We start from the raw sequence: 18,513 nt of genomic DNA, 5'->3' as shown, positions 1-18,513 counted from the left end.
GTACATCAAATTGCAACTACAGTGAGTTCATTTCAGGGATTGAACTCTTTTTGACTCTTTCTTTGAAAAGTTGACTTTGAGGAATCTGGTCAGTTACTTTCACTTTCCACAAGTGGAGAAAATGTCATCATTTCCCTTATTGGAGTATGTTTTGGAGTAGATATAGAAAGCTTTTTTTATTATTGTATAAAGCGGTCTAAAACATGGATGTAGGCTCACATCCCTCCTGTCCTCGCTTCCCTCCCCTGGCTCCCTGTGTGTTTTAGAATTGATTTTAAGATTTTACTGATCACTTTTAGAGCTCGTCAAGGTCTTGCACCAAGCTATCTCTCAGAAATGTTGGCACATTATGAGCCACCTTACCACCTTAAACCTACAGGTGGGGCTTTTCTGATCAATTCACATCAAGGCTCAGATCAAAAGGTCTTTCTCCACCAGGGCTCCTTGCTGATTTAACCCAGGAGATAAGGCTGGCAAAGTTGGTAACATCTTTTAAATCTCTTCTTAAAACTCACTTTTATAGACGTGTTTTTAAATAATTTTACCTTTTCAACTGTATTTAAGTGTAATTAATTTGATTTTAATCTATCTGTGGTTATTATTCTCTTTAACCCTTTAACTTATACTCCTTGTAACCCTTTAACTTTCACTCCTGAAATGCAAGGGATATGACATCTATCTTTTTTAAAATTGTTTTATATATGCTTTGTCAATTAAAATTTTTATTTCTTTTATTTCATTCTTGTGCAACCCTTTCCTTTTTTTTTCCATCTGATGCAATGTTCCTTTTTTTAAATATTGCATCCACTTACTACTTAATACCTCTTGACATTTGCCCTTGTTCCCTCTCGTTTTTCACCATCAAAGCACTTTAACAATTTTTTAAAGGTGCTAAATTAATAATAGTAAAAAATAATAATAATAATAATAAAAAGATAAGAATATATGTCTCTGAGGAGCACCCAAAACAAAGTTACAGCAATGAGAAATGAAACTGATGCCAAATCCTTCAAACTGCAATTCATTAAGCGTCCACTTGAGGAGTGCTGTAAACCCCATTCACACCAAGCCAAAAAAAGACACACACACATACACACAAAAAGCTACAAAAGTCTTAAAGGGCAACTAGGTTTTTTGACACCTGGACCTTATTTATAGGTGTGTGCGTGCTCATATACTCACTCAGACAAACATCGTGCAGCTCGGAGTCCTTCAGAAGTTATTTAGATCCAACCGATTTTAGCCGCACTTAGAAATAGAATTCATAGCATAGTTTTTGTTTTGCATTGACTAATCTTCATGCAGCAAACTCTGACTGCCACAAACATTGTAACTTGCTTGTAATTGATTTCAGTTTGATTGATATGGATATGAAGGCTAAGTGGATAGCGAGTGTTGCTGTGTACTGGGGTGCTAAAAAGTTAGGACCATTATCAAAACCAAACACTGACAGGGGCCCTGAAATTACAAAAGCACTTGCGGCAATAAGTAGATCTAGGTCTAATGTGCAATTTTCTATAGGGCACAACATCACTAGCATTGGTCCATTGGTAGAAAAAATAAATCAGGTGGTACAGGGTTGTTTACCAAGCCTCCTTTTCTTCACAAAGATTTTAGCACTCAGATGCTCTACTACATTATTTATCCCTCAAATGTTTAAATTACGCGAGCCACTTGAGCAGCCTACTGTAACTACACTTCCACCTTTAAAATACACCTCTCTTTTCATCCTTTTTGAATTAGCTTCAGCTAAATCCAGCTGAGAAAGTGAAAGAGAAAATAGCTTTACGGCGGTGAAGACCACCCACTCACATCCTCTGCAGCTCGAGGTGACTCATTGCAAGCTACCGCTAAACCACACAGGTGGGACACACCGTAGCTTGGTCCCCAGCACCAACATAGAGCGCTTCAAAAGTGAAAATAAAAATTTAGAGTTTTACACTGATTTGTTCAATTTATCCAGATAAATGATAAAGAAAGTTGTCTTCACATTCAATGCGTTGTGTTCAGATAAGTTTACGGTCTGTAAACACTGGGCCGTCCTGCATGCTAGTGCTACTCTTATTATTTCTTCCTCTGAAGTCACCTTTATAATTCTGAGACCCAGCATGAACTCTATAAGCTCCCAGTAAAACTTAAACACCCAACGAGGATCATAGTTAATTGCAATTTCTCAAGACATGATAGCAAAGCGAAGGCAGTTTTCTTCTTTGTTCATTTTGACTGCAGCATCCCCTGTCTTCACACCTCCCACATTGGTTTAACGTGTTGCATTGTCCCCCACACAGCTATTCACATACACACACATTCACACACACACGCAGGGGCGCAGCAAGAAACACACACAGACCCACACACTCACTCATAGAGCTATACGACGACCACAGCAGCCGGGGCTCCCCTTCTTGTCTGCCTCTGCAGTGAAGGTGTGATCACTGCTTAGGTTTGTGTGGAGGTGGGGGACGTTCTTTAAAGTTGGAGGGTGGGTTTGTAAGCTTAGTGTGTCCCCCCCCCACTGTCAAGTCATAGTTTGAACTGAAGGTTGCCCTCAGAGTGGATCCCCTACCATCCATCAGAGCTGTGAAGGACAGCAACTTGTTTCACCACGCAAACATGTAGCTCCCTGCACTGTCATTGGCTGATGTCTGTGGCGTGATTTGTTACATCATCCAAGTTAAAATCTAAAAATATTGTGCAATTTTTTTACTGATGCTTTGTTGAATTAGCAAATAATCATTGTACAATGCTCAGGTCAGAAAACAATGACACTATCTCCTTATTGCTAATTGCCATCATCATCGTTCTACTCTAAGAAATGAATGATGCAAGACAGATAGCAAGTATCTGAAATCCTACATACAAACCTTCAAAAATAAATAAATAAATAAATAAAAGAGATTTTAATTATGGTTAAGAGCACTGTGGATGTTCAAGATTGTGTAACTGAAATGAGGAAGAAAAAAGAAGAAGTCACCCCCAGGCTAATAATTTATAAAATTTACAGTAACATCTGCAGTAACTGAATGGGAACAGCAAACGATTGTGGGGGAAAAAATCAATAATGATACTGTAAATGAACCTATTAATGAAGGTACAGGTGTGATAAGCCCTGTTTCCACCAAGTGGTTCAGTTCAGTTTGTCTCGGTACGGCTCACATTTTATGGCGATTCCATTGACCAATCCCGGGACAGATCCACGAATAAAAAAGACGAGCCGTCCTATTTTTTAGGACCCTTTAGAAGGGGTGCCAGACTAAACCCATCCAATCTCGGAAGGTGGAGCTACAACACTGCAGACGGTTGATTGGTCGAAAGAATCGTCACTTGCCATGCGACAGTGGCTGTATTTCTCCTGGTGGCACAGAGTCTTCTCTGAAACAAAGCCTGATTGCTCTTTGTATCAAGAGCCACATGCAAATCACAAAGAAGACGAAATGCTGGATATCTCCCATCGCTGCTGTTAGTTTACCATGTAGCGTTTTTTTACCTTTGGATCTGTTAGCAGGGTACACTGTATCATGCTGCTATGGCGTCACACTATTATAAAACTGATATGGCTAGCAGCATCCAGCTTACAAGCCACCTGCCGCGAGAGGGCACGGTTGGCTGTCGAAATGCAACCAGGATCAGGCTTAACTGAACCAACCTGTACCAAACGGTACTGATCCAAACCAGACTGCATAGTAAAAAGGGGCTGTACTGTTAACACTTTTACAGTAACCCATTGGTCCATTGCTGCCAGGAATTTAATGTAACATTTACAACAGCCTTTTTAGAGTGCAATGGTTAAATCTTGATTTGGATGTATTCAATTTAGGAATCCGGCTTTGCACGATCAGGTAACCTCTCATACTTTTGTTTGCTTTCCAAAGATACAGTACGTACGCTCAACTTTATGCAAAAGTGATCATTTGATTGGATGATTATAAACTTTTGCCAATAGTGAATACCTTATACACGTTTTAAATTAAAGACTGAAGACAGGAATGGCACATTATGTCAACTGATAACAAGTAGAATCAGGACCTGTTAATTAACTTCTTTGCTTAAGATAATAACAACTTGTGCTGACAAGCTAACTTATGATTGATGATAACTTAGATTAGAGTTCTCATCTTACGGAAAGTCATGGGCTCCATATAGTCAACAACCAAATCTGGAAAGGGATCTCATACCTTGTCCAAAGGGGGCGCCAGAATCATCACAACCTCATAGATCCCCCAGTGTATCACCACCCAAGTAAAATATTTTGGATCATTATCAATATTTTGTGATTTTTTTTAGTACTTCAAGAGCTACATGTTGCAAAAATGTCAAACATCATGGTATGTTTGTTCAGGGTAAAATGAGAATGTTTTTGCTGAAAAACTTAAATGTTAAAAACAAAAAACTGTTTCACTGCTATTGTTATCCAGTGGGATCAAGCCCTCAGAAGTTACAAACAACACAATCTGGAGAGGTTTTCTTACCATTATAATCAATTAATAATCTTTTTGCAACCCCACATGTTTGGATCGTTTCAAATAATTTTCAGACAGTTGTGTTAAAACTGTGGGAACTACATGTGTCAAGAAAAGGGAGCCTCACTGATGTATAAGATACAGCTGACAAAAAGTGTAAGAGAAAAGGAGGGAAAGTGAAAGTGAGCAATAAGCAGCGTTCACGCACTTCAAAGAACTGTACAGAGTTACAAACCAAACCTCAGTTTGTTTTCTGTTGAAATTCTTTGACAGGGTGAAAGTAGAAAAGTTTCCTGTTTTCAATTTAAAAGATATGTTCAGGAAGTAAAAGGACGAGAAGATCTGATTGTAAATGTGCAAAAATTCAAATTCCTTTGATTGAAAAAAAAAAAAAATCACATATATTTTGTTGAAAAGTGGGCTTTAGTATTTGTTACCTTCAATATAGAGGTATGAATGACAGTTTTTTCTGTCTTAGTACTGAGATGATTTCCAGTATTGACAATCAACATGTGAAACTGGTAACAAATTTCTTATCTTTTCTCATCAAAAAAAAAATGTTTGTTTTATTTCAAAATTTCAATTTGTACGTAGAATCTGTTTTCCATTGAGTCAATACCAGTTTACACTCCCAATGCACACCCTGCATCTATGACTGAGCCATGAGTTTATCCATCAAACATTTGAAAACTGGATAAATAGCAGCATGCTTTTCATTGTTTTTGAGTAACCACAGCTTTTCAATGCATTCAAACACTGAGACATTATTCATACCACGCTGTGTGTAACACATGAACGACTAAAAGTCCAAATTTTCTTGGGGCTCCACTTGCTCAACAAAGACCAGATTTTTGAGCTGAAGTCTGGACCATTATCACTAGGTTTGGGTCCAGCCTGTCTCGGCTGTTCTGTTCTATCAAGGTCCACAACCATCAGATGAACCTCGAAACAAGCGCTCCCCCGTCAGACAGAATGTTTGGTCCATGTGTCTAGACCTCCACCATGTCTGACCCGCCAGCACAGAAGGACACACAAACACTCGACAGACGATCATACGGAACAAACACAGGCAGGCTCCTTCCCTGCACCATGTGACTTGGATATGCATGCTCACTGCTGTTCGTAATTTCTTATCATTGACACCCACCCCTCCACATCCACATATACACTTGTCAAATATGACACCTCTACCCACAAGGAAGAGACCAGGTTGTCAGCCCTCTTCTAGAGACTGACTAAAACTGTCCCACCTAGTTTAACCACAAGCCAACATGAGTGTACCTTCCTTTAAATGGCGTCTGCGTAGGTCTCGGTCCTCTGACCGAAACACAGGAAGGGCTTTTGCTCCTCCTTTACATCCCTCCTCTGCTCTCCAGTCAGAGAAGGAGCCCAAAGCATGGACCACTTCCATGATATGTGGGAGTCCCTGCTGTTTCAGTGGCTGCCAGGCAGGCAGCCTCTTCCCTCTCCCTTCCGAGCGTTTGGCTCCATAACCACGGGAGCCCATCTGATGTGGTCCCCCCATCTGACTAGCAGCTCTCTTCCCCAGGCCCAGACGGCTGCAGGGACCGAGCAGACGAGAGGGGCCGCAGATTGTTGTAGACCATTTACATGTAAATACAGAGACCGGGCCTGGATCTGGGTTCAATATTGAAGGTGTCCGCTGCACTGAGGTCCCTCTGTGTGTGCATATATGAGGGTGTGGGTGCACGCTGACAAGTGTATATGATTGTGTGTGGGCATGCACGTGCACATTTGTTGTGCATGTATGTGCATGGCATGATCCAGTACATCTAAATTATACAGCTGCCAAATTGCTGCAAATGTTTTAATACAAAAGCATTCTGTGGTCTCTAATTATATCTAATGGCTGCTGGATGCGCTTCTCCAGAGCAGGAAACAGAGCCTATTCTCAGGACAGTTTGGCTTTGATTCAACTATTTTTATATTTACTTGCACAAAGCAATAAATAATAACAGTGCTGATTAAAATGCAGCCAGTTCTTACATAAAGGAGGTCTTTAAGAGGGTTAAGATGATGCTTTTCCTTAGACAGGGGACATCCGAGGGCCTCCTAGCAGTGTGAGTGTAGGCTCAATCCCCCAGAGGAGCCTGGAGATGCCCAGGCTCTACCAGGGGGCTCAATCTTAAACCATTAATCATGTCTACATAACCTCCCTCCCACTAGCATATGCCTGCGGCTGGTAGACAGTAAGTCAGTTAGGGCTTTCCTCTGTGTCGCTCTAGAAGCTTTCATACCGGGAGAGAAGTGTTAAAAACTCTACATTCTCACTTCTGACTCACTGATTTAACCACATTGAGGCAGGAGCAGCAGCAGAATACTCCTGTGGTGTAAATCTGTTAGTCCAAAAAAAAAAAAGGAAGGCAAGAGGAGAAAAAAAAAATAAAAGGTCCTCCTGAAATGCAGTTTCTGAGTCAGGGTTAGCGATGTGATAAAAGCCCAGCTTGTTTGGCAGTAATAGTGCTATGGGAAAGGACAGAGGAACAGGGGTGAGCTCGGCTGGGTTGTCTTGGTGGCCGTGGTTGGTTGATTTCTTGGTTAGAGTATAGGACCCCCCCTCCCCTTCCTTCCTTCCTCTCTCACCACCGCATCTAACCCCAACTCTCCTCAAGCAAGCAAGAGAGCAATGCCTGTTAGAGAGGGCATGTTATCCAGGGAGCTTAATGCTGAGTCGATACAACAACGCCACCCTCCCTTACACCTCACGTTCCAGGGAACACGTATATCCAGTCTATGCTGTCAAACTTTTAGCACCTACTATTTTGCTCTGGTCCCTTAAGTCAATTCCTCCAGTGTTTCAAGAGGAAGAGGCAGGGAGAAGTGGGTCAGCAAAGGTTGATGTTAAGACGGGGATGAGGGTGAGATTCAGGCCATTGGTGTAGTATTCGCTGTAGGCGTCATCTGCTTCATGACGACACAGTGAGTGGTGGCAAAAAGGGTGAAAGTGTCGATTTCAGTAAAGTGATCCATTTAACAAATTCATCTTAGAGAGTGGTGCTGGCACTTTAACTTCATAAAAACTCTGAGAGGATCAAGTAAAAAAGGTTTCACAATAAAGTTCAGCCAAGTCAGTTTTGTTGAGAGTACATTAAAGCTCCTGCAAGTGATACCGTAATGAATTTATACATAAAAATACTTTATAGAAATAATTTTGATTTTGTTTTCTTTTGTAGCTCATAGGGAAAAATCAATATTTATTTTTTAGCCTGTTTTATAACCAGATGAAAACTCCCCACAGAAGCTTTAACAAAACAAAAAAAAAACAACAGCAGGTTAGATGGTAGCTTCAAAGATAAACCAAAACAACACAGCTGCAAAAAAAATAAATGAATTAAAAATTGGAGCCAGTAGGTCCTCATAACAACAAACAACATATTGGAAAGAAGTAAAAGAAGTATGTCTGGGTTTACAGCCCGCTGGTAATAACATTCCCACCTGTCAGTCAACATAACCACACCCCTTTCACGTAAAGAAATAGTCTGTTTAGACCGAAACTTTTAACTGGCATTGAATATGTTAAGCAGTGTAAAAATAGCAGTTTTAATATGGGCGTGAAAGGGAATTCTTGGTGTAGATTCTGCATTGTTTTCACTTCAGAACATAAAATCCTACATAGCTTTTTAGGCAGACATTGGTCGACTTATCTGTGGACAGAAAAAGTTCTGAGATGTACCCTGGGGCCTGTCCATGCAATATCTAAAACTATGAAACAACCTCAGAATTTATTCTGCAGTTTCAAGATGTTCCAGCTGGCTGTCCACCAGCGTGTCTCAATTTGCTTTCAGTTTCTGCTTAATGAAAGACATTTTCCTTTGTCACTGTTTCAAGGTGCTTGCTTATTGAATGATTAATGTAGGACCTCTACAGAAGCATGTTTCAAATATATGGCCTGAAGGTTTTTTTGTAATACATAGAAAGTGGCTTTATATAAACAAAAACATAATTGGTTTAATAAAATGAGACCTGAGCATGGGCGGTGTTCTCTTCTCTTTTGATAACCAGCAAGGAGTCTTGTTAGTGTTTGCTGAACAAGCTGAGAGAAAGAGGGCTGATTCCTTTTTTGAGAGAATTGCCATAGAAGAAATGAAAAAAATATACCACTGAGGTGACTTGTTATCAGATTTAAAACAAGAATCAATGAAAGAGTCTGAGACGGTGAATTCTCTTGCCACAGACTGTAGCTGATGGCAGCAACTGTGGTTACAAATTATTCTGATGGGGATAAAATTTAAAATTCAGCTGTATTCTGGTTGAAATAAGTTTTCATCCTTACACAATTTTACATCCTCAAAGCATATCTGGAGGATATTTATGCAGCATGGATCACAGGTTAAAAAGGGAGTTCATCAGAGTGTCATCTGCAAATCAATTGTTCGAGACATTTCTTTATTCAAATAAGACCCATTTATTCCATTTAGTTTCAACATCTAGAAAGAAATAACTTGACTTTAAATCTGCTATAAGGATAACTTAATCTGAGGTTAATTTTTAACAGTGAGAAAGAACAAGAGCAGCACAGATAGTTGATACTCACACTCCCTTCCATACTGTGTACCTGCTGCTCTCCCCACAGGCCTGGGGTGACACTTTCTATAATGCAGTAATCCAAAAATCATGTTATCATGCCTTGGGGAATCAAATACAGTGAGTGCAGCTTCAATCCTATTTCCCTGAATGCAGCCAGTACACCTTATTTCTCTAAGATTTGTCTTAACACACTGGATTATCATTGCTCCCTGAAAACCCGTGCATCACCCACGTATAGGGCTCACATATCCCCAGATAGATTTCTGCAATAATCCACCGCTTCCTTCTTTCACTGCAGACTAGACACAGGCATACAAGCAAAAGAACACACACATGCATGCATGCATGCATGCATGCAGCAACATGCTGACATTGAGAGTTATCTGTTGATATGACGCAAAGTAGCATCTGATGGTTTAATGCAATCTGCCGTATTGTAATGTATCTTGTGGAACTCAAACGTGCTGCATGTATGGAGAGAATTCCCACAGGTCCCACCCACTGACTGGCTGCAGATGGAGAAGATTCCCATTTCATGATAATTTGCTCCACTGGAATGACATCTGGCCTAAACATGAATATACTTTACATATTCAAATGTTCTGTGAGTGTAGGTAAAAGAGAATGTATTCAGGCAAAAATATGAACCCTTCTTTGGTCTGAAGGGAGAGCCCTGTGCTGCGTAAATCAAGAGGTGCAGACAAGGAAATAAGAAAAAGAATTGATGAAAGCAATATGCACCCAAATGGAAATTCATGAAAGCTGTCACCTTGGTATCTTTGAAGACAGCAGCATGTCTGTAACACAAGCTCTCCTCGTGTAAAGACTAGAGCTTTGATTCAATGTTAGTGATCCCTGCACACTGGAAAATATACTGAGGGACATCTTTGATAAACTTGTGAAATAAATTCTTTCCAATAAAAACGTTCCTGAGGATGATGATTTGCGGAGGAGCGCAGCGCTGACACATTGTGCACATTGCACCGGGTTCTGTTCCCAGCACCCCTCCCTCCAGGGGTCTCAGTGGCGAGGATCTCTAATGAGACTTGCGTTATTAATCCTTGCAATGGGGTACATGAATTCAGTCCAGAGCAAAGGCTTCAGCAGCCACCTCGGCCCATAAAACCTGGAATGTATTCCTTTCATGTGCTCTGTTGATGATCTACTCTGACAACAATATGGTAAGACTTCCCTTCCCCTGTCGCGCGGGCCCTGGCCCCAGGCCAAAGAGGGTCATCTCAGACACACTTGGACTTTTATAGGTGGTCAAGAAACATGCTGACAGGTCACAAGTGGGAGCTCCTTTATGAGTTGCAGCGAAACATCCACCTCATTTGGAATTAGTTTATTTATAGGTGGCCTGTAAATCACCTTTATTTTGTTTTCTGGCTTTCTAATGGCAGCAGAGTCTTTGGGGTCGTTTCTGCAAAACCAACAGTATCTCAGGCTGGGGCTGTTAAAACTGAAAGTATTAAGCTTGTTTTTGTGAGATTTTTTTCTCAATTGGTTTGTAATCATCTGTGAAACACCACCGTTAAGGACTGTGCTCAGTCAGGAAATATTTCATGCAAAGAAAATTTCTCTTGACTTTTATTTTAATAAGACCACCGAGGCCAGACTGATGCAGGAGGCCGTAAAAGGCAGGTTTTTTTCTGAAAATGGTACTTCCTTTGCATGATTTATCCGTAAATTGCTGATCATGCAAGGAAAAGAAAAGCTGTACATGTTTGCACTAATGAGGTGTTGACAGCTGAGGTGTGAAACATGGGACTTTGGTTCTTCTACCAATGCAGCTTCCTTTTAACCATAGATATCAACTTCAACTGAAGAACAAAATGAGCAGCATTTCTGTACACAGGTTTGAAAAGTATGTAATATTAAATCATCAAAATGCAAATGTTGTTGCTTTTTTCCTTTTACACAACCCTTAGTGCTTTTTGAATTCTGAGAAAAATTGCATATTTTCTGACAGAAATTGCAAAAATTGAGTAAATAACTGGCAGTGATCCTATTTTGTTGATTCTAACAGCTACCAAATTTGCTTATTGTACAGGTGTGCCGGTGGATTTCTGGATTTTCATACAAAAAGCAGAAAGAAACAAGCTGATCAGGTAAGAATCAGGGTTTGGTTCTGCTGCGGATAAGTGTTGAGAGACAGGTCAAAACAAATAATGGGATTGTTTTTTAGGCAAAAAAAGAAGTAGTTTGCTCCTGCACTGCAGTCTGAGAAGGGTCTCGGGTTTTGACTGACAGCTTGTTTGCTGTATGCATGTAGCCCCAGTCCCCCGGCGGCCCAGTAGCCAGCTTTACTGTCCCATTTATGACACCAGCCAATCTGCCTCCAGCCGAGATTCTCCCTCAGCTTTTCACAGATTTGTATCCCCATTTTCCCCAAATTCATCTCACCCCCTGCTCCCCCTCCAGCTTCCTTTAAGACTCACACATGCACAAACTGCCCACACACACACACACACACACACACACACACACACACACACATGCAAACACAGGCACAAGCTGAGCTCACTGCAGTCGAGGATGATGTAAAGTGAGATACAAATGGAAGAAGTGAGAGTTAAAGGTCTGTGTGCAGCTCTCCTGCAGGGCTGAGGTACTTTAATAGGAGAAATGAGGAGGAAATGTTACACTTAATGTTATATTAATCAGTCACTAGAGGGCACTGTTCCCTTTTATCACCAGGCCTGTGTGCAGTTTGTTGTGCGACATGTTTCCTTGATTATTTCTGGTTTCGGGAGCTTTCGATCTCTCACACTCTCATTCAGAGTGTGTGAGTGTGTATACGCGTTTGTTTGTGTTTGTGTAGGCCTACAGGCTCTCCCAGGCAGTTATTGCCAATTCTTCATCACTTTTTATTTCCTTTGTATGATATATATTTTTCATTTCAAATAAATGTCAGTTTTTAATTTCCAATAGCCACTAATTTTCAGGGTGCCTTTAACATGCAGGGAGTGTTACAGCATCATTTCCTTTTTCAAGCTCACCTATTTTAAACATTTTTTTAGTCTAAATGCAACAGCATAAAAAACTTCCCATGTATCATAGCGTATGAAATACCACTCAAAAATTACGCATTAAAACTCATGCATGTTTTTTTCTTTGTTTTTCTATCCGAATAAAACAAACTGCTTGGATCGACCTAGTTTGAAAGATAGGAACATAATTCCCGTTGTCTTTTTTATATCATTCGTTTCAATTTAAAAACCAAACCACAATTAATAAGCTGTATTCTAGAGGCAATAAAAACTGTGAAAAAAAATATTAACTGAATTTAATTTTTCTATTTCCGGAGTATCCGCAAAATGTGTTGGTCAGACAACCTCAGGGGAAAAAAAGGTGGGCAGCTTTCTTTCCGGGAAATGATGCACCTTGTTTAATTCACTCGACGTTATTTTTCGGACAGAAACAAACGGGATACTGGAATTAAATTATCTTAAATGATTTTCTTTTTTTTACTTTCGGCCTAAATGATTTATTTGTGTCGACAACTGTTAGTTTTATCACAACCAAGACCAAAAACCTGGAAGTGGAAGAGTCGACGGAGGCCAATTATAGGAAATAAGGTGCACATGTGATTTTTTTAAAACGTGTTGGAGTGTTAGCATACACAAGGAGAGAAAAATGTCTCACAGCTGTTAATGAGGGACAAGTCTGTTCGGTGAAGCCGAACTCATCTGAAAAGCAACATCTGAGTGAGTGTTTCTCTGCTCTGTTGGATGTGATGACTGAAAACTTGAGGCTGAAGTTTTAAGGTGATTGTGCTCACGCGCTGGGAGGTGTAGATGCAGGCCTAGTGACGTACGACAAATTCGAAGTGCTGGGGAAAATGTGCTGAATTTTCGCTTGTCTTTTTAGCCTCATGGGAAAACGTTTTCTCATTTTTATTTTCAACAAAATTTGGGCAGTAGTTGTATAATTTTATATGAAATATCACCTTCTCTTGAATTAAAAACCTCGCTTTCCGAACAGGCCTTTTTCTAAAACACTAGGATAAATATGAAGTCACAAAAGCCAGTTTAAGAAGTCTCCATTATTTCCACCATACGCTTTCTAATTGAATTAAAGTACAGCGTCCATTGGCTGTGGAGAGGGCTCGTGCCCCCGCATGCCTCTCCACAAGCTCCTCCTCCCTTCGCTTACAATCATTGGGTGTGTGGAGAACTACATCTTATAAGAGCCGCTCAACATCCCATGTCCAACCCATAATCTGATCTGTAAATCTGCAGGTGAGGAGCAGATTGAACCTCCTTCCATCATTTTGTCACAGAGGGAGGCGCGTGCAGAGAAACAGAAACACGCAGGGCGCGCGGTGGTCGTGTGTCGCCTCTTCGGCTGAGATTCTCTCTCTGGACTCTTGAAACTTTTTTCCTTTATTATTGCAAGATCAAAAACAATGCAGTTAGAGAACATCCTTCCCAGCGCGAGCATCAATTTACCCAAAACCTTTTACAACCTCTCCTCGTCGGACAGTGCCAACAACAGCCCGAGGCCGTCATCACAGCTCGAGTTCCAAGAGGTGGACCGGACGGAGTCAGAGTCCAGCGCACCGAAGAAGTACTTGGGCAACGGGATGCTGGGTGAGGGCGAAGGGGACACTTTCACTAAAACAGGGCCCGATGGGAGGAAAGGCTCTCCGGTGCTCGGTGAGGACGAGCTGACGAGCGCGCGGCGTTACAACATAGACGAACTTGGCTCTGACAGATACTTCATCTCGCCCTCCCAGGCGACTTCCGACATGGCGAATCCCTGTTCTCTCTTCCCTTACGCAGGACAGACCGGCTCCGTGTACACCGGCTCCAGCAGCTCCAGGTACCCCGCCTCGCTTCATTACGGATCCGTCCTCCCACCAACAGGCTTCTCCTCCTCGTCCGTGTGCACCGGCCGGAGCCAGTTTAGCAGCGGAGGGTACCAGTTCAGCCAGGGGCCAGGCTGTTTGTACCCGTCCTATCCTGGGACAGGGACAGGGATCGGTTCTATGTCTCTGCCGGGGTCTGCAGCCGGAGCCAGGGCACAGGTCTATCTGTGCAACCGGCCTCTTTGGCTCAAGTTCCACCGGCACCAGACCGAGATGATCATCACCAAGCAGGGCAGGTAAGCAGATGCGCTGAAAGCGTCACTAAAGGCCCAATGAAAACATTGAACAGCGATGTGCGCAAATTGAAAATGGATGTTTTCGTTTTTATATTCCGGCTTGGCCGATTTTCTTCGTCAGTTGCAGCTTCTGGCGTTTTTTTAAACAACTTTTGCTCATCTGCAAATTTTACGCACACGCTAAGATCTTCAATATGAAGTTTTAAGGGTTTTGGTACTTTAAATTTAATGTTTTCGTTTTTGCTAAACTGTTAATTTATTCTTACACTGCAGTTAGATACGACACAAAATGCAAAATGTACATTTAACAAAGTTTTAAATTAACAACTAATGTTTGAGACCGCTAAATTCGTCCGAGTTAAAGTACAAATATTTTTTTAATCATTGTTTTGCCCGTGTAATCAGCATTTAAACAAGTATTTTCGTTTCCTTTTGTTTGCAGACGGATGTTCCCGTTTCTCAGCTTCAACATCACTGGACTCAACCTCACGGCTCATTACAACGTCTTTGTAGAAGTAGTTTTGGCGGACCCGAATCACTGGCGCTTTCAAGGAGGAAAGTGGGTCACTTGTGGAAAAGCAGACAATAATATGCAAGGTGGGTAATGAAAAAAATTGCAAACCTCCGAACTTAAAAAAAAAATAAATAAAAAAATGACTCAACTGATGGAAAATGAATCTGATACTGTCCCCAGTTTGGAGAGCTTATAAAACAAATATGAGCGTAGAAGATGTTTGAAAAACGTCTTTTTTAATTTTTGTTTGTTTTTGATTTTTTTTTCATTTTGAGATGTCACTTTTTGTAACGCCTTTTTTTCTTGAAGGAAATGGTTTTGAATCCTGAGAAAAAAATATGTGTAGTGTCACTTTAGCACCAAGTGAAGTGTGAACTCTGCCACCTTAGAAAGCAGTTCATACAAACATATTTAAAAATGTTTGGTGATTTAAATGATAATTCAGTGATGACAGAAAAAAGATAGGGATGCATTGGAATTTGAATCATTAAATTGTTTTTTCCTTTGTTGTACAGTTAAAAATATTTTGTTTTAGACAAAAAAAATCTAAACAGAAAATGATTAACATGTAAATTTTTAGATTTCCAGTTTCTTTTTATACAATTCTTAAGATTTTACAAATGACCTTAATAGATACATTTACCAGCAATGGGGAATAGTTGTTTATAATCAAGAAATAGTTTCTGATATTCAAGTCTTGCACTGACACTCTCTTCTTTAATGTTTTTTCTTGTTCACTGACTGAAATGTGGAGAATAATTCGATGTCATTTCTTCTTCAGGTAACAAAATGTACGTTCATCCTGAATCCCCGAACACCGGAGCTCACTGGATGAGGCAAGAAATCTCTTTTGGCAAATTGAAGCTGACCAACAATAAAGGGGCAAACAACAACAACACACAGGTTTGATACTTACTTTTTCAATTCTCCTTCTGACTTTACACCTGAAAATAAATTCAGATTTTTATTTAATTTCATGTGTTTCATCTCTATTAATTGCAATACAGTAGAATTTATTTTTTTAACATGAACAAAAAATCATTCCTGCAGTCTGCTTGTGAGTCAGAGTGTTGCACCTCTCACACGTTTTCTCCGCTGCAGATGATTGTCCTGCAGTCGCTGCACAAATACCAACCGCGGCTGCACATTGTGGAGGTGACAGAAGACGGCGTGGAGGACATGAGCAACGAGGCCAGAACCCAGACCTTCACCTTCCCCGAAAACCAGTTTATAGCCGTCACTGCTTACCAGAACACAGATGTAAGCAGTTCATTAATTTTTCATCTTTTCATTGAAGAATTTTTTAAGAAGCAGCTCAATTAAAAGAGCCCATTTTAAAGTGTTGTACTAAGAAAAGTCTGTTTTTGTAATATCTCAGTGTTTACTTTCAGATGCTTGTTATTCATGCGACATTTCCTTGTTTTCTTTCAGATCACGCAGCTTAAGATAGATCACAACCCTTTTGCAAAAGGCTTCCGGGACAATTATGACTCGTAGGTGTCTTGCACTCAAAGCACTGTGGTTGATCTGTTTTTCCTGTGGTGCTCAATTTCCGCACATCTGCGACCCTGAATGTTTTCTCATAGGTATGTGTTTCTCTTAAATTTGTTGTGCAGGATGTACACCGCCCCTGAAAGCGACAGGCTGACTCCATCTCCAACAGACTCTCCTCGATCTACCCAAATCGTCCCAGGGGCCCGCTATGCCATGCAGCCATTCTTTCAGGACCAGTTTGTCAACAACCTGCCTCAGAACCGCTTCTACACCAGCGAGCGTGCCGTCCCCCAAACAAACAGCCTCCTCTCCCCACAGAGCGAAGAAGCCAGTGCAGCCGCCGCCTCCGCTCAGCGCTGGTTCGTCCCCCCAGTCCAGCAGCCGGGCTCCAACAAGCTGGACCTGGCGTACGAGAACGACTACTCCACCAGCAGCCTTCTCTCCTACGGCATCAAACCACTCTCCCTGCAGACATCACACGCTCTCAGCTACTACCCAGACTCTGCCTTTGCCTCCATGGCTGCAGGATGGGGCACCAGAAGCTCCTACCAACGCAAGATGACCACCGGCCTGCCGTGGTCCCCTCGTCCGAGCCCCCCAGCCTTCCCCGACGATCAGCTTGGGGTTACAAAAGACAAGCTGCCTGAGGAAAGCGCTCCACCTGCTTCTACCTGGATCGAGACATCCCACTCCTTGAAATCGGTGGACTCTACCGATTCTGGCGTGTACTCGGTGGTGTGCAAGAGACGCAGGATGTCCCCAGGGGGCTCGAGCACAGAGAACTCCCCGACTATCAAGTGCGAGGACTTGACCACAGAAGAGTACAACAAGGACAACCCAAAAGGCATGGGTTATTATGCATTCTACACAAGCCCCTAAGACTGTATTTATTAAGAAGTCAAATCTAAATCTTTGGTTTTTTGTTAAGTGCTCTCCTTTCCTTGTTAATGTCTTTTTTCTCTTTTCTCTAAAGGTGCCAAAGCTTAGTGTTCCCCCCCAAGCAAGCTGCACAAGGTTATTTTCCCAGGCCAGCCCCTCTCACATACCTGAGCAGAAACATGCATAGTGATTGTTGGTTTTCAAAAAGCATGTCCCCCTTTTTTATCAGTTTATTTTAACAACTTTTTTATTTTATTTTACAAATGTGATATAAATTTTTATTTGCCCCTGCGTATTTAAGTCGATTTCGTTGTACAGTATTCGTGCACTTTAGAATGTGATGTATCTTGTACAAATTGTCTTCATGGAGGTGTTATTAAATGGATAATAAAAACAGCTTTTCACAAAGCATTGTCCTGCTATCTTTCTCTGGATGATGGAGTCAGTTAAAAACAAACCAATGGCAGTCAAATAAATGGTGTTAATTGTCTCAATAATTCAAACCCCTGTTTTATGGAGTGAATGAACATTACAGGGGATGTGAAGTCCTATTGTGTTACATGGCTTAGAAAGGTGCTGTGAGTTTGAGCCTTTAAAATACCAGCTCTGATTGGCTGCTGTCAACATGCTGTCAATGCATCATGTTGCATTAAAAAAAGAACATTAATCCTGCTTCATAGCAGAACCACATTTGATACACTACTATAAATACAACCAGTTTTTTAACAACAGTAGCATAAATCAATAATTTGCTGTTAAATGTGAGAATAATGTTAAAAAATTCAACAGCAAAATTAAGCTCATTTTTCTGCTGTTTGTCAAAATATCTCTCACAATAAGTCATATTTTGGGAAATTTTTTGACAGCTTTTTTTAAATATATACAAACAGTATTTATAATCATATTAATCATCACACAATAATGACAAAAGAAGAGGATGTAGCTATGAGACAGCATTGAGTCTGAATGCCTGTTTCTGTTTTAAGGTCAAAGTCAATCTGGAGATGCCGCCCCCTTTTTAAGAAAATTTCCCCTTAAAATAAATCAAGTATTTTTGATTCTGATTTATCCTTAAAGTGCTGGATAGGACACAATGAATTGTATTTAAACACTGTGAGAATCTTCTAAGTTTCAGATTTTTTATGTCAGAATAGATTTGAGTTAACCATTTACAAAGATGCTCAAATAATGTTTGTCTTCAATTTGGGTTGCACATGTTGTTTGGTTTCACTTTCCCATGATGTGAATTTGATCGGGAATTCCTAATAGAATCACCAAAAATAGAGACATATCTCCTCTTGTCCCTTCTGAAAATAGAAACTTTTCAGAACCTGTAGCATTGATGCACAGAAAAGCTGAGCAATCCTCTTAAAGCTACACAGAAGAGTAACAAGGTAACACCACAGCTCACAATCGAAGCAAGCAAAGTGTGATTTTAAATAAGAGATATACATGTCTTACATGACACGACTCACAACACAGACCCAATTAGGTGAAAAGCACACAAAA

At 40.8% G+C, this 18,513-nt stretch overlaps 1 protein-coding gene across 9 annotated transcripts; it reads left to right on the top strand.

Moving 5' to 3' along the window:
* Positions 1 to 12,326: 12,326 nt before the first annotated feature.
* eomesa (eomesodermin homolog a) lies at positions 12,327 to 17,254 on the top strand. 9 transcript variants are annotated; one of them, XM_074687511.1, is made up of 8 exons: positions 12,327 to 12,362; positions 13,497 to 13,603; positions 13,750 to 14,117; positions 14,560 to 14,714; positions 15,413 to 15,534; positions 15,733 to 15,891; positions 16,063 to 16,124; positions 16,248 to 17,254. In XM_074687511.1, exons 1-8 carry the CDS (start codon positions 12,329 to 12,331, stop codon positions 17,002 to 17,004), a joined length of 1,764 nt encoding a protein of 587 aa, XP_074543612.1. In that variant the 5' UTR covers positions 12,327 to 12,328; the 3' UTR covers positions 17,005 to 17,254. The 9 variants fall into 9 exon arrangements, with proteins under 9 accessions (XP_074543612.1, XP_074543607.1, XP_074543609.1 ...); XM_074687506.1 differs by having other exon boundaries at positions 12,345 to 12,362; positions 13,497 to 13,669; XM_074687508.1 differs by lacking the exon at positions 12,327 to 12,362 and adding an exon at positions 12,369 to 12,718 and having other exon boundaries at positions 13,497 to 13,669.
* The last annotated feature ends 1,259 nt before the right edge of the window (positions 17,255 to 18,513 follow it).

The sequence above is a fragment of the Halichoeres trimaculatus genome, unplaced genomic scaffold (genome assembly GCF_033239565.1).
Source record: "Halichoeres trimaculatus isolate MK-OKI-2021-1 unplaced genomic scaffold, fHalTri1.1 fHalTri1_scaffold_14, whole genome shotgun sequence".
Lineage (NCBI taxonomy): Eukaryota > Metazoa > Chordata > Actinopteri > Labriformes > Labridae > Halichoeres > Halichoeres trimaculatus.
The sequence above is the reverse complement of the archived record's forward strand: the minus strand, read 5'-3'. Positions and strand labels throughout refer to the sequence as shown.